General features: G+C 40.0%; 1 protein-coding gene across 4 annotated transcripts in view; it reads left to right on the top strand.

Annotated features, from left to right (window-relative positions):
- Positions 1 to 4659: 4659 nt before the first annotated feature.
- Positions 4660 to 16057, top strand: part of LOC126298775 (zinc finger protein 875-like) — a 71317-nt gene continuing 59919 nt past the window's right edge. For 3 of the 4 annotated variants that reach the window (XM_049990229.1, XM_049990230.1, XM_049990231.1), the window contains exons 1-2: positions 4681 to 5234; positions 5593 to 5733. In XM_049990229.1, coding sequence (XP_049846186.1) covers positions 5115 to 5234; positions 5593 to 5733 — 261 coding nt within the window. In that variant the 5' untranslated portion in view covers positions 4681 to 5114. Of the gene's footprint in view, positions 5235 to 5592; positions 5734 to 16057 lie in introns of all 4 variants that reach the window. The other variant, XM_049990228.1, reaches the window with a different exon arrangement.

Consider the following 16057-nt stretch of genomic DNA (forward strand, 5'->3'; position numbering starts at 1 on the left):
ACATCCATGCCCGAGGCAGGATTCGAGCCTGCGGTCGTAGTGGTCGCGCGGTGCCAGACTGAAGCGCGTAGAACCGCTCAGTCACAGCGGCCGGCAACTAATTCTTCTCAATACTTTTATTCCTTAGTGAAATTTGTCAGCCCAGTTCTGAAATCAACGCAAAAAATAAGAACAATCTTCTCAAAGATTTAAGGTCCCTTAAATGTAATTTGTGAGCTCAAAATGGGGGAAGGGGGGTCAAGCAAAAGTCACCAAATCTTATTTAAAGGGGGGAGGGGCGAGTGAAAATCTCGTATCCCACACAATGACGTCATGATTTGGAGAGGGTTAGGTTTCTGGAATCACTGCTCCCTCAGACCTTTCACCAGGTCGTCCACGGACACGTTGGTGTTGATCTGAGTTCCACGAACAGAAGCAAGACTCATCGCTAAACAGCACAGAATGGCCGAGCCGCTGACTGTATACCACGCAAGTCTCTGTTGTCTGTGATATGATGACGGCAGAGCACGACGCATGGTAACTCGAGATATCAAGCCAGCTTCCACTAATCTGTTTCCGAGATTTTGTGGTGACACTGAGTCTGCAACATCTCTCTGAATATCAGCTGTTGTCATCTGTCTGTTCGTCAGATCCAGTCGAACAATCCAGTTATCTTCTCGTGGTGTAGACCTGGAAGGACCCATTCTCACTCTCCTTGCTACACTGCTGTCCTGAGTACATCTGTCTGTATAATGCCACCATGCCACTCATGCCAGCGATCCGAGCTTTCTCGAAGTCCGAAAATGGCGATAAGCTACACGTGGACATGCTCTAGGCAACTGTATTGCAGTCTCCACCTGAAAAGTTCCATAACGCTAGATACACTCAACAGCCACCATGAAGTCATGCCATCCTTCATTTGCAAGAATGGCTTTTTTTTCTGTACTGAAAATAACTGTACATAAGGATGAAATTTTAATAATATAATCACTATGGTGTGAAAATACTGGCGTATCAGTTTGGAAACGTTCGGTCAAGGTGTTCACGGAGTAACACTTTCTATATCCGTCAGTGTGTGATTATTACTTAGCACTGTTCGTACATTGTATTTACCAACCGACGAAGAAATTCAGTGAGCGTTTGAAATATTGAGATACTGTATAAACACTAGAGTTTTGAACTGCCAGTGAGATTAGAGACAGACATATATCAAATAATTATGTCATGGCTGAATAATCATTAAATGGTGGTAGCTTTCTGATTCATGTCCGTACTTTGCAAATCCTGGGTTAACTCGACAGTTACCACACGCGGAAGAAATGCTATTTAAATTCCTAAACGTATCAACAGTTTTAATAGAAAAAATGAAAGCTTTGCAATAAACGCTACATACATGGCACCAAATTTCTGCAATTGTATATACAACATCTTACCACGACGACTGTTTTTTTTTTCCCCTCCGATCGGTCGCAAAATGAAAACCGAAGTGAAAATTAAAAATGATTTATCTGCAATATTTAGCAACACCTTCCAGCTACTTTTCTAAGTAGTCACTGCTCCGACTTAGACATTTGTCGAAGCGTGGTACCAACTTTCCGATGCCCTCGTTAGTGAAGGCGCCGGCAGGAGAGGGCCGTGCGGTTCTAGGCGCCGTAGTCTGGAGCCGAGCGACCGCTACGGTCGCAGGTTCGAATCCTGCCTCGGGCATGGATGTGTGTCATGTCCTTAGGTTAGTTAGGTTTAATTAGTTCTAAGTTCTAGGCGACTGATGACCTCAGAAGTTAAGTCGCATAGTGCTCAGAGCCATTTGAACCATTAGTGATTACCGCCCAATTTCCTATGCTGTTCTGCAGGTCGTTATCTGCGCCGAAATGCTGTCCTCATAGCCAGTGGTTCATGTGAGCGAAAGGATGAAAATCAGGGGGAGCCAAGTCCGGGTCGTATAGTGGGTGCATGAACACTTTCCATCGAAAACGGTGCAGAAGTCTTTGTGGTCCCTGCAGTGTGGGGCCTAGAACTGTCATGAAGAAGAAAACCCACGACAGTTACGTTATGTGGACTGCATGAAATCAAATCCCTCAGTAGGACTTCGCACTTGGCGGGAGACACTATTTTCTAGGCATATTTAAGGGCTCATTGTAAGCTCAGAGTTGAGAAGTACGACGTGACGCGATACACGGCGTACTAAAGACATTTAGCAACACATCTGCTCAAAGCATCGCCGAATTTTCACTGTGATTTTAATTTCGCCTCCCTCTCTCTCTCGAAAGAGTTGAGATCTAATGTCTTTTACCACTATCTGCTCACCTCTGTAGTACACGCGAAGACCAGAACTTCGGATTTTGAGTAAGAAAGTACAAGCACCTCATTAAATTCAAAATGTGATGCAAGTTAGGAAAGCGTTTCGCCGAACTCCGTCTGGAAGAGCCTGTGAAGGCCCAACGGTGACATTCTCAGCGGATATGGAGCGGCATGTGGTCAGAAAACCGCTCTCCTGGCCGTTGTGCTGGCCATTGTGGCCAAGCGGTTCTAGGCGCTTCAGTCCGGAACCACGCGACTGCTACGGTCGCAGGTTCGAATCCCGTTTCGGGCATGGATATGTGTGATGTCCTTAGGTTAGTTAGGTTTAAGTAGTTCTAAGTGCTAGGGGACTGATGACCTCAGATGTTAAGTCCCATAGTGCTCAGAGCCATTTGAAGCTGGCCGTTGTCAGTTTTCGTCATCGGAGCCGCTACTTCTCAGTCAAGTTCCTTCTCAATCAGCCTCACAAGGACTGAGTGCTCCCCGCTTGCCAACAGCGCTTGGTAGACCCGAACTGTCACTCATCCGAGTGCTAGCCAAGTGCTTAACTTCGGTGATCTGACGGGTACCGCTGTTAACAGTGCGGCAAGACCGTTGGCCGACAAATCTGGGGTATCAATAGCAAGTAGATGCGGTGTGGCATTACGTGTTGAGTGGAAGTCGCGCTTGTTATAGTGTATACAATCTTCAAACAACTTACAGGAATACAGCCAGGTGATGTCTTCGACAACCGCCGATATTTCGGCAGTTGTTTGAACAATGAATATGACGCTTGCGGTTGGCCTTGTTGAATAAGACTGGCCCGTGAAAGGCAAATGATAAGAGTTCGAGCCTCTGCAACAATTCAGTTGTCGGGAAACTGAGTAACGAAATGTAGGTTTAAAAATTGCCTTTGTTGCATATGCTTCAAAATTCTCTCCTTCTTCCCTCACAGTTTGTTCGCGTACTGTCCCTTCTATTACACGTTTACTTCGTAATTCGCACTTTACACACTCTCGCTGTCGCGACAATGGCGATTTTGTAACAATCATACGACTTATAACAACAAACAGTGCCATTTTTGGGATCTATAGCCCCTGATGCGAGAAATTTTGTGATAACTACCCCGCAAAAATAGCATTTTATAGCAATTATAGGTTAAAACCTATACCGCATCATTCAAAATTTGTTAGTTAAGTGTGTAAAACACTATACAATTTATTGAATTAATTAGATCAAAAATGAAAAAACTAACATCAGCACCGCTGTAAACAACTGCAGCAAAAAAAGAGAGAGCAAAAAAAAAATGGTTCAAATGGCTCTGAGCACTATGGGACTTAACATCTGTGGTCATCAGTCCCCTAGAACTTAGAACTACTTAAACCTAACTAACCTAAGGACATCACACAGGATTCGAACCTGCAACCGTAGCAGTCGCGCGGTTCCGGACTGAGCGCCTAGAACCGCTAGACCACCGCGGCCGGCAAAGAGAGAGCAAATTCTGCGCAGTATACCAGTTTTAAAAATAATGTGTTGTAAGTATAAGCAAAAATCTTTATTGGGTAAATGCAAAATAACAAAACGAACGTCACAAGGATGCGAAATGTAGTCATATTTAAGTAAAATACATTACTTTCCCAAAAAATGTGTGTTAAAATGACAATTTTATTGCTTGGTTTGCATCTACATTTCATACAAATGATGTTACCTTTGACTTTAAACTGCCAGAATGTCGTTAACCATTCTTTTAAAAGTTTTAGCGATATCCCATTAGCAGTGCCACGCGTTTATATAGAGTGCCACTGGGAATCTGACGTGGTGCTTTGAGTGGTGACTGCTGCTTGCCCCTCCAAAAGTTCAGCCGAATAATCCCATACCAAATAATTACGCCGATGTCTTTTATGATTCATGAAGGTCCGTATCACAGAATTAAAACGATGACTTTTTTGTTTTAAATTTCTGTTGTGCGGGCTTCTAGGCTGCAGCCTAACACCGCCTGCGGGTAAATGCGGTCCAGGCGACAGCTGTTCTGTGACAGGTGGATAACCTCAGGAGCAAAACAAGCGGCTTGTCTTACCCCCCGTTGTATTTCTGATGATTTTTATTGCATTTGCTGCATGCTGTTTGACCTATGCATTTAGAAATTGTCTCTTTTTTGTGAAATTTTGGTACTAATTATAGTTGCTTTCCACAACAATACACACCTTTCTTTTTTCACGGTGTGCCAACTAATTCCGTTATTACTTTATTATGTTATGCTAGAGAACTTTATTGAAGTTCTAATCAGCTCGTCGCATTGGCGCAGGAGAATATCGATACGCCGAAATAGAGGGATATATCTTGATAAAGGTAAATAGACTCCATGATGTTGGCTCTACTGGTGCTGAAGCTTTTTGATTCACTTGTTTGAGACGAGTCGTGTTTCTCGGCGGTGCCGCAATGCTATGTAGAGGGGACCTAAAGTGTTGGTGTTTCAGCGGGTGGTTCGGATAGGATGTGTTTGTTGCAGAGAATACGAAGTGTTTCTCGCTAAAATGTAAATAATCGTGAATGATTAGTGCTGTAATCACCAAAAATTGCCCTCATTTAAGAGGGAAGTGAGCGGTACGCCGTCGATTACTAAGGCCTTATGTTTCATTTTATTTGGCCTCAACCCGTTTGTCTTTTAGATCCACTGTTTGTTTAGTTATGAAGCAAATAGTTATATTATTAGTATACTCTAAATTATTTAGTAAACGTGAGTGTGCTGTCGGTGATAAAGTGTTAGCTTTCACCTAATGTTTTTATTGCTGAGAGACCTAAAGCCATAGAAAAAGTGAAATTTTCTACCACTGGGTGTACCATAACTGAACATAATGGAGAAAATCTGTCGGCTGTGCATGAGCAGAGCAGAAGATTTGATTTCCATCTTCGAAACCACTGACGAATTTGACCGTACCGTTGCAAATAAAATATCAGCATGTGTTGCCATAGAGGTCAGTATTAGACAGTTCGTTTGTTTATATTTTTCAGTCAATAATGTTTTTCGTAAATGTTTTCATAAGGGTTACAAGAGAGAGCTGAATGTCCTCGGCTAGCATGCCTGTCTTGTTTAATATAAGGGTTGTCTGCAAAGTATAATATTAGGTCTTTGCTGGCAGAATGATATCCATATTGTCAAAAGTAGTTGTTTTAGTGATGCTATACTGTTGCAAGAACCAATGTTTAAGCCCTGTAGGTGTGCATATAGCTGAGTAACTTGTCATTTGTAATAATTAGTTTTTCCCTTGATAATTATTTAATGTATTAATTAGTTGTAAACATTTGTTGACTAAATAACATTACAACTTGTAGGCTGTGGAAGGTGATGGATTGCCATCTGAAATTTGTAAGGAATGTGCCTCGCTCTTGGATGTTATGTATAACTTCAAGGAAAAATGTCGGGCATCAGACTGGACACTTCGAAAGCTGAAAGCTAGAGCGACACATCATCGTGTATGTAAAACTGAATTTTTTGTTGTAGAAGTTGTTCAAACCCTGTAGCATAATTGTTTCATCATGAAGTATATTAAGCACAGAGTTATTGCTTTCATAATTTTGTAAAACTGTTTGTTTCATTAGCTCTTACAGATGCTTTTTATCACTGCAGTTATTCTTTTCATAGAAGCTATATGCGGTCTCCATCTTTTGTTTGGATGTTGTGCTATATGTATATAGGCGTACAGAATTACCATGCCAACAATGAATTGCTTATTGGTATTTTTAATGTGTAAAATCTCTGGCACATGTAATTTACTTTTACATAAATTGGTCTCTAGTCACTGCTAGCCATTTAAAGTGTGTTGTACCATTAGCTGTATACTTTTATTTAGAGCAATGTTTGGGAATGCATATAACTGAATTGTTAGTGTAGTGTTCATTGAATATCTTGGGGCAGACATGTTCACTTTTGGTGAACTGTAGCCATCAACATTAACTTAGCAGTTGTTTAATTTATTTTTTATTGCCATTTGGGGAGAGAGGTGAGACTTATCCATTTTTTACATTTTAATTTTTTAAATGGCAGGTATAAACTTAAAAAAGAAGTTAAATTTGTAATAAATATTAATTTTTAATTATTTCTGCCCTTAGTTTTCATTCAGTCCTTTGCAATTTAGTATCATAAAAAATTAAAAACTGAAGTTTTGCAGAATGGATAAAGTCCCGCAATATTGGGACATGGCATCTCTTTATTGAGACATGATTTGCCACTTTATTGTAATAAATAAAAGAAGTAATTCAGTATTCAAAGCAATTTTATTTTGTCAGTAAGATGTAAAAGATGGAACTGAGGCTCACTAACAAAAGTAATAAACGTAAGAACCTTAAGAAACAAATTTATTCATGGTCTTTAGAGGCATTGATAAAGTGCATTGTGCAGCGTACAAAACCTCTTAAGAGATATCCAAAAACTCGTGGAGTTTAGTGATCTGAGATCATGTATAAGATAAAGTACATTCATACAAAGAAAAAGTATACTTCATACAGTGATCAATAATGGTTGCCTGTGTTTGAAATATTTAAAATGACAAAATTATAGATGAACATACTATTTATTGAATATTAAGCAGCTCTGTCATTCTTTGAAGAAAATACTGTAGATAAGAATCACTCACAGAATTTGGTTTCTTTCAGTGTCACACATATCTTCACATTCTGACCACTTGAACCATTAGTCCTCTATCTGTCTCACACATTTTGTGGTGAAATTCTCTTCATTAGGAAAATTGATAATCTCTTGCACACAGTGTTGTTTTTTTTCTTTTTTTTTTAAAAAAAAAAAAAGGTAGCAATTATCCACTTTCCAGTGCCTGGTTCATCATTCAAAAATTTCAGCAGAAGCCCTACTACTCAAACTCCCAAAGTCCTTACCATACACATGAAAACAGTTCTTCACTTTCAGAAGTTTAGGCATATTCTTTTGTTTCTTGTTTTATAAATTCAGTCTCGTACATCTTCCCACAAGTTTGTCTTTTTGCATTTCTTGCTCTGAGTGCTTCCTCGAGTTTTTGTACTGGACTATTTGTTAGGATTGCTGTGGACACTTGTTTCCTTCCTCGTCTAGTTGTAGTGCGAGCTGCTGCCTTGAGGTGTGGGCTTATGTTTTTAAAGGACTTGTGTGCAGTAAGGCTAGGTCTAATTCTGTAAGATGAGAGTGTTGGTACTGAAACACTCTTTTGGAGAATCACTGACTTTCACAGATTCTAAGTGGTCTGTTGTATATGCGTACAAAAATTCGTCATCTGTAAATACGTCAGAGTTAAGGACAATATGCCTGAAACCCGAAAACTACTCAACAACCAAAATAAGTCAGTTCAGTGAAAAATCTTAGTTTCCTTCTTACTAGATAGCAACAACAGTTACAATCACAGCTGCAAAGTAAAACACTGAAAAATGTAGGGAAAGAAACAATAGCCTAATGACAACAGCAGACATTTTTAATGCCCTTAAATGGCCAAAGAAATGGGAGGAACAAGTCTCCCTACTGATAAAAGTCCCATACGTATTTCAAGGTTACACCCTTGTTATTAGGTGCCTCTGTAGTAAATTATATTTCATGCACTTCTTTTAGGCATGTAGGCTTTTTCTCCATGTTTTCTTTTTTTGCTCCGACCACTAGTAGATTCAGAGAAATTTAATAGGGATCCAGTTGGAGTTACATGTTCATTGTGTAAATTACGGTAAAAGAAAATTAATGCTATAAACAGGTTGACTCTACTGCCTTTATTATCAGGGGAAGTCTCTCTAGATGTGTGTTGAATAGGTGATCATGGTCATACCTATGGGATTTGATAGCAGATTTCACGTGGCAGTTTTTGAAGTATTCAGGTATTTGTCATGACCATTTTAAAATTTCGTCTTACAGTATCTTGCCTACTGTAAGATGTTAAAATGTAACACAAATTATTTGATACACACGTCAGTGTCAGTAATTTATTTGTCTAACACCACTTTGTAATGACAGAAGATGTGTTGGATTAATAGAATACACTGTTAATTTAGTCTTATTGCACTTGTCACTGCACAAAGCCCTGCGCACTTGGAGGTAACATTAGGACCAATACCACACTGCTGTGCCTCTTATCATCTTCCCTTCTGCCTGCCTGTAAAATGAATCTTTATCCCCATTATGACAAATGTGAATTTAAATTCAGAGAAGTGATGAGACATCGTGTGCCATCAATCACCTTATTCCAGTTTGGATTCTGGAGATATGTAGGCAGTACTGACCCTTAGACTTAACTTAGAAGACAGATCAAAGAAAGGCAAGTGAGTGTTTATGGTATTTGAAGCCTTGGACATGGCTTTGGACATTATTGACTGAAATACTCTCTTCGAAATTCTTAAGGCTGCAGTGATAAAATACTGGAAGCAACAGGTATAATATACAGGGAGCAACAGGTTATATATAGCTTGTACAGAAACCATACAGAAGTTAGAAGAGTTGAGGGGCATGACTAGGAAAGCAGTGTTTGAGAAGGGAGAAACAGGATTGTAGCTTCTCTCTGATGTTGTTCAATCTGTACATAAAGCACACAGTAAAAGAAACCAAAGAAAAATGTGGAGAATGAACTGAAGACCAGGGAGACGAAATAAAAAGCTTCGAAATTAGCCGTTGAACTTGTAATTGTGTCAGAGACAGCAAAGGACTTGGAAGAACAGTTGAAAGAAATTGACAGTGTCTTAGGAGGAGGATAGGCGACAAACGCCCAGAAAAGCAAAATGTGTAATGGAAGCACTGACGATGGCTGTATTAGAGAAGATATAAAATGTAGACTGCCACTGGAAAGAAAAGCATACCTGAAGAATGGAAATTTGTCAACATCAACTGTAAATTTTAGTGCTTGGGAAGTATTTCCCAAAGATGTTTAGAGAGTAGGCTTGTACAGGGGTGAAACATAGACATAAGCAGCCCGAACAAAAAGAAAATAGAAACCTTTGAAATGTGATGGTATAGAAGAATGCTGAAGATTAGATGATTTGCTCACATAACTTATTAGGAAGTACTAACTTGAATTGGGGAGAAAAGAAATTTGTGGCATTACTTCACTAAAAGAGGAAATTGATTGATTGATATACATTCTGAGACGTAAAGTGATCATAAAGTTAAATACCGGGATGTATATTGTGAAAGGAAAATGCTGGTTTTGGTCCCCATTCATGTCCATTCAGACCAAGTGCTGTGCCTCCAATTGCGCTGTTGATATGAAACTGCAATCTTCCATAGTTCTTTTCAAATTTCTGATATTTTCAAGTGTGAAGGATGATTTTTCATCTTCAGTACTTATTTTTTTTCCATCCACCAGGTCCAGAAGAATTTGGCAGTGGTCACAAGTCAGTTTCTCATCTGCTGCAGCATAATCAATAAAAAAAGTAGCCTGCTTTTTAATTATAAAGAACACTGGTCATAACCATAGCTGCAGATGAAGTAGCTTCAGCCATAGTAACAAATCAACACGCAACTAGTTTATTCTTTTTAAAACGGCCCTGAATTGCACAGAAATTCTTTTTACATTTGCTTTTGGTCAGCATTCAATAAATTTGCACTGTTTTGGTGTATCATATGCATTTGAAGTTGTGGAATGCCCTCTATGTAAATCATAGAGAGAAGCATTGGCATGTTTTAATTCAGTCAAGTGTGAGCAATGCATAGGTTCCAAGTGTGTATATATGAAAGAGAATTGTAGTTTAGTTACAACCAAATGAGGTGGTGGGTTTGCTGAGACTGCCTCAAATTCAGGAGGATGGATTCTCATTTGACCATCCTGATGTAGGTTTTCTGAGTTTTTCCTTCAGGAAAATTCTAGGATGAATCCTTCAATTAGGTCATAGCCTACCATCTCTCCTGTCCACATTACTTTGTTTTATCCATTTGTCTCTCTCTCTCTCTCTCTCTCTCTCTCTCTCTCTCTCTCTCTCTCTCTCTCTCTCTCTCTCTCTCTCTCTAAGGAGTTGAGATCTAATGTCTTTTTACCACCATCTGCTCACCTCTGTAGTACATGCGAAGACCAGAACTTCGGATTTTGAGTAAGAAAGTACAAGCACCTAATTAAATACAAAATGTGATGCAAGCTAGGAAAACGTTCAATCCTGACTTTTGATCAATGTTGCTTGGATCTTAAAGTGCTCATAAGTCTTGTATTGTTGGATTTCGTTTCTGTAATCTGCATTTTTACACCGACTGTGTATCTTCTGGAAACAAAATGTGATTTTAGCGTTTCCTAAGTACCAGAAGTAATATCCTGTAACTTACATATGAAGGGTCCAGGATAAGAATGAGCTAAGTCCAGGTTTAAAAACAATTACAGATCTTTAATATTTCTGTTTAAATCTTTTCTACACCTTACAGTTCTATAAGATTGACATTTATTTTGCAAAATTGGAAATCTTAAGTAATATTCTATAAATATATAACAATATTATTGTACTAATTAATGGAAAATCTCATATAAAGATGTGAAACAATTACTAACAAAGAGATAGAGGGGCTGGCCAGTACTTACCTCAGCTCAGTACAGCCGATAGAAACACAAAAAACAACCGAAAATTTAAGCTCCTAGCTTTCGGAATAAATGTTCCTTCATCAGGGAGGAAAGAAAGGGAAGAAAGGAAAGTGGATTTAGTTACTCACAACCCAGGTTATGAAGCAACAGGGAAAGGAAAACAGGGAAGGTAGCAAGGATGGAGGCATGGTTGTCAGAGGGAAGCCAAAGATTCTCTGACAACCATGCCTCCATCCTTGCTACCTTCCCTGTTTTCCTTTCCCTGTTGCTTCATAACCTGGGTTGTGAGTAACTAAATCCACTTTCCTTTCTTCCCTTTCTTTCCCCTCTCTCCTCCCTGATGAAGGAACATTTATTCCGAAAGCTAGGAGCTTAAATTTTCGGTTGTTTTTTGTGTTTCTATCGGCTGTACTGAGCTGAAGTAAGTACTGGCCAGCCCCTCTCTTTGTTAGTAATTGTAACAATATTATTGCATATTTATTCAAACTTTCATTACTACTTGTGTAGAAGTGGAGTAAGAGTACCTTATTCAATGAGAGATGGGGCTGAGTCCTTGAATTGAAGGTAGCATAAGCATTGTTTTTTCCTTTATCACTTGAAACAAACTATATTTAAAAAGTAGTACAAGATTGTCTATTGTGAGAGCTTTAAAACACTTGGAAGACTGTCAGAATATTCTTGTGCTTCTAACTGACATTATTCCCCTCCCCCTTCAAAACCTTTGGTTACTGGTATGTCTAAGAAGCGATAGATAGCAAGTCTTAAAATGTGAACTAAAACATTTTAGAATGTGGTACTATACCATAGTAAAAGTTAGGTAAGGTTTGGAGATCATATCACAATCTTACTGGTATAAGAAAACTCGGGCAAATCGAAACTGTAATGCATTGGATTCTTCAGCTGGATAAGCTGATTTCAAAGCAGCAGTCACCCGTGATCCATAATAAGTTTTCCTGAATCTGACAAGCCTTGGGTAAGTTCTGTCTATGAAGATACACCTCTACTTGTAGAAGAGCTTGAATGCTGCCATTAAGAAAAAAAAAAGTTTCAGATGTAACTTCAATAACATTAAATGGAGAAAGCTTTGACAAAGCTGTTGCGAACATATCTATCCAATCTTTGAGAACTTCTTCGTAAGCTTTCTTGTTTTGTAAGTCCCATGTTTTTATCCTATTCCAAATAGGAATGTCCTCTTATTGGGATGTTACTTTTAGTGTGTCAAATTTTGTCTCTATTCTAACCAAATTCTGCAAAAATTGAATAAATATGTAGTTCTTACATATATTGAGATTTTTCACAGCCATGTCAATTGCAACAAGATGTATGATTCATAACTACCTTTTTTATCAACACATTCAGGATAAAGGAAAAGTACACTCTGCATTTGATAACCAGTGGATGTTGAAAGCATACATAGGTAGTTGCCATGTAGTGTAAGCAGACCTAGTTGTAGGCAGAGGCAGATTATGGCCGAAATGCATATATATGGCCTTATTTTCTGTGCTTTTTCAGCTTTGTTTTCTCCCGCATTTCATAAAACATGTTAGCTTGCAAGTTGTGAAAAAATCATTTAAAGTTTCTAAATTCTCCTTCTCAGTCTCAATACCTCTTATTTCTGATAGCTCACTGCACTTTTGTTTTTGCATTTTCAGCCATTTTACTGTGGCTGTATATGTGTTATAGGTACTACACTTGTGTGGTGATACTAAAAGGAAATACCAAAATTCCTTTTAGGTGTGTGTCTGTACAGGGTGTTTAGAAATTCCCTTTACACACTTCAAGTAGTTGTAGATGCGAGTGCCCTCAAACTGTGTACTTGTAAGTTGCATTTTTAAATCTTCAAGCACGTTGCCAATTTTCTCCCATTTCATGAGACATTAATCTTTTCGTTTACCTCAGATAAGAGACCATACTTCTTTCCCTCTTACTTGGTGACCTTCCGTACTTCCAGTACAGGCACCTTCCATATCAGTATTTTCACAAAACTGCAGCTATGTTAGTGCACTATATACTGACCTGTGCACCTAGCTTAATGTGCCAAGAATGAATGTAATTACAAAAATATTTGACAACTGTTTGTCCTGGCTGCAACCTGTATCATTATTTACTTTAAAGACCTGCACTTTATGTACTAAACCGTTCTCCCCCGTTTGATATGGCATGACCTCTTTGTCTCCCTGTTCAGCTTCTTTTTGAAGCTCATGTACTGTATAATACCCTTCTCTCTCTCTCTCTCTCTCTCTCTCTCTCTCTCTCTCTCTCTCTCTCTCTCTCTCTCTCTCTCTCTCTCTCTCTCTCTCTCCCCCCTCTCCCCCCCTCTCCCCCCCCCTTCCCCCACCCCCTCACTATAGGTAGGGAATATCAGGTCTGTTGTATACTTTCATATATACCAGTGAAAACTTAAAAATGGACTTTGCTCTTTCTTTTCCTGGACCCTTCGTATGTAATTTAGTTCTGTGGAAGGGCTGATTCTGAACATTGCCCATCCTTCCTGCATCCACTTCAAAATTGTAATGTGTGTGTTGTTGTGGTCTTCAGTCCAAAGGCTGGTTTGGTGCAGTTCTCCATCCTACTCTATCTTGTGCAAGTCTCTTCATTTCCAAGTAGCTACTGCAACATACATCCTTCTGAATCTGCTTAGTGTATTCATCACTTGGTCTCAGTTTAGGGTTTTTACCCTCCACACTCCCCACTGCAGTTGCTAAATTGGTGATCCCTTGATGCCTCAGAATGTGTCCTACCAACCGATCCCTTCTTCTGGTCAGGTCGTGCCACAAATTTCTCTTCTCCCTAATTCTATTCAGTACCTCCTTATTAGTTACATGATCTACCCATCTAATCTATAGCATTCTTCTGTAGCACCACATTTTACATGCTTCTATTGTTTTCTTGTCTAGACTGTTTATCGTCCTTGTTTCAGTTCCATACATGGCAACACTCCATGCAAATACTTTCAGAAAGGACTCCCTAACACTTAAATCTATACTCGATATTAGCAAATTTCTCTTAATCTGAAATGCTTTTCTTGCCATTGCCAGTCTTCATTTTATATCTTTCTTACTTTGACTATCATCAGTTATTTTGCTTCCCCAATAGCAAAACTCGTATACAACTTTAAGTGTGTCATTTCCTAATCTAAATCCCTCAGCCTCACCTGATTTAATTATACTACATTCCATTTTCCTTATTTTGCTTTTGTTGATGTTCATCTTATATCGTCCTTTGACGACACTGTCCATTCCGTTCAGCTTCTCTTCTAAGTCCTTTGCCGTCTCTGACAGAATTGCAATGTCATCGGCAAACCTCAAAATTTTTATTTCTCCTCCCCAGACTTTAATTCCTACTCCAAATTTTTCTTCTGTTTCCCTTACTGCTTGCTCAGTGTACAGATTGAATAATATTGAGGATAGGCTACAACCCTGTCTCGCCTCCTTCCAAACCACACCCCTTTCATGCCCTCAACTCTTGTAACTGCCATCTGGTTTCTGTACAAATTGTAAATAGCCTTTAACTCCCTGTATTTTACTCGTCCCACCTTTAGAATTTGAAAGAGAATATTCCAGTCAACATAATCAAAAGTCTACTCTAAGTCTACAAATGCTATAAACGTAGATTTGTTTTTCTGTAACTTATCTTCTATGATAAGTTGTAGGGTCATATTGCCACGTATGCTCCTACGTGTCTCCGGAATCCGAACTGATCTTCCCCGAAGTCAGCGTCTACAAGTTTCTCCATTCTTCTGTAAAGGATTCGTGTTAGTGTTTTGCAGCCGTGACTTATTAAACTGATAGTTTGGTAATTTCTACACCGCTTATTTGCTTCTGTCTCGGGTTCTTCGGCCGACGTTCGTGTGATGATTTTGCTGACGTTTCGCCAGCACGAGTGGCTGGCATTGTCAAAGCTTCACCCTCCATTGCCGGAGGTGAACTGGAGCCGGGCTCGCGGCCGCAGACTATATGTACCTTGCGCGCCAACGTCCGAGGGCTTCTCCGCGGTCATTTCCGGTGCGTTTCTCCTCTTGCTACCTGCTACGGTCGTTCTCTGCAGTACGGGAAGCCAGGAGCCGTTTACCTTAAGGCTTTCTTCTTTCTTGTTGAAGCTGTTCCCGTGTTTGTGTATTTCTACAGCTTCTCTGTACAAGCGGGTGTGATAGTGCTTCTCTACAGCCAGAACTTCCGTGTCGGTGAATTTTATTACATGTACCTGGTCGGTCTCACTCAGTGCGTGTTCTGCCACGGCCGATTTTTCCACCTGTCCCAACCTGCAATGTCGCTTATGTTCTTTGATCCTGGTGTTGATTGATCTTCCAGTCATTCCGACATAAACTTTCCCGCATGTGCATGGTAAGCGGTATATTCCTGACATTGCAAGTGGGTCCCTTTTATCCTTTGCCGATCTAAGACATTCTTTGATCTTCCTTGTCGGTTTGAAAATTGTCTTTACGCCGTGCTTGTGTAATATACGGCCGATTCTGTCCGTCACTCTGGGAATGTATGGCAGAAAGGCCGTACCCGACATTTCTTTTTCTGGTTTCTTACTTCGCCGGTGGTTTGGCTCTGTTACACTTCTAATATCATTTGTGGAGTACCCATTGCTCCTCAGAACACTTTCCAGGTGTTGCATTTCGCGTTTAAGGTGCTGCGGCTCACATATTCGTGCTGCTCGCGTTACGAGCGTCTGAATCATGCCTCTTTTCTGGCTCGGCAGTTTGTGCAGATATCGGTCCGTGTGCGTCGGTTTTCGGTACACGCTATGTCCCAGGTTTTGGCCATCCCTTGTGACCAGCACACCTGGAAAGTGTTCTGAGGAGCAATGGGTACTCCACAAATGATATTAGAAGTGTAACAGAGCCAAACCACCGGCGAAGTAAGAAACCAGAAAAAGAAATGTCGGGTACGGCCTTTCTGCCATACATTCCCAGAGTGACGGACAGAATCGGCCGTATATTACACAAGCACGGCGTAAAGACAATTTTCAAACCGACAAGGAAGATCAAAGAATGTCTTAGATCGGCAAAGGATAAAAGGGACCCACTTGCAATGTCAGGAATATACCGCTTACCATGCACATGCGGGAAAGTTTATGTCGGAATGACTGGAAGATCAATCAACACCAGGATCAAAGAGCATAAGCGACATTGCAGGTTGGGACAGGTGGAAAAATCGGCCGTGGCAGAACACGCACTGAGTGAGACCGACCAGGTACATGTAATAAAATTCACCGACACGGAAGTTCTGGCTGTAGAGAAGCACTATCACACCCGCTTGTACAGAGAA

This window comes from Schistocerca gregaria, chromosome X (genome assembly GCF_023897955.1).
Source record: "Schistocerca gregaria isolate iqSchGreg1 chromosome X, iqSchGreg1.2, whole genome shotgun sequence".
Taxonomy (NCBI): Eukaryota; Metazoa; Arthropoda; class Insecta; order Orthoptera; family Acrididae; genus Schistocerca; species Schistocerca gregaria.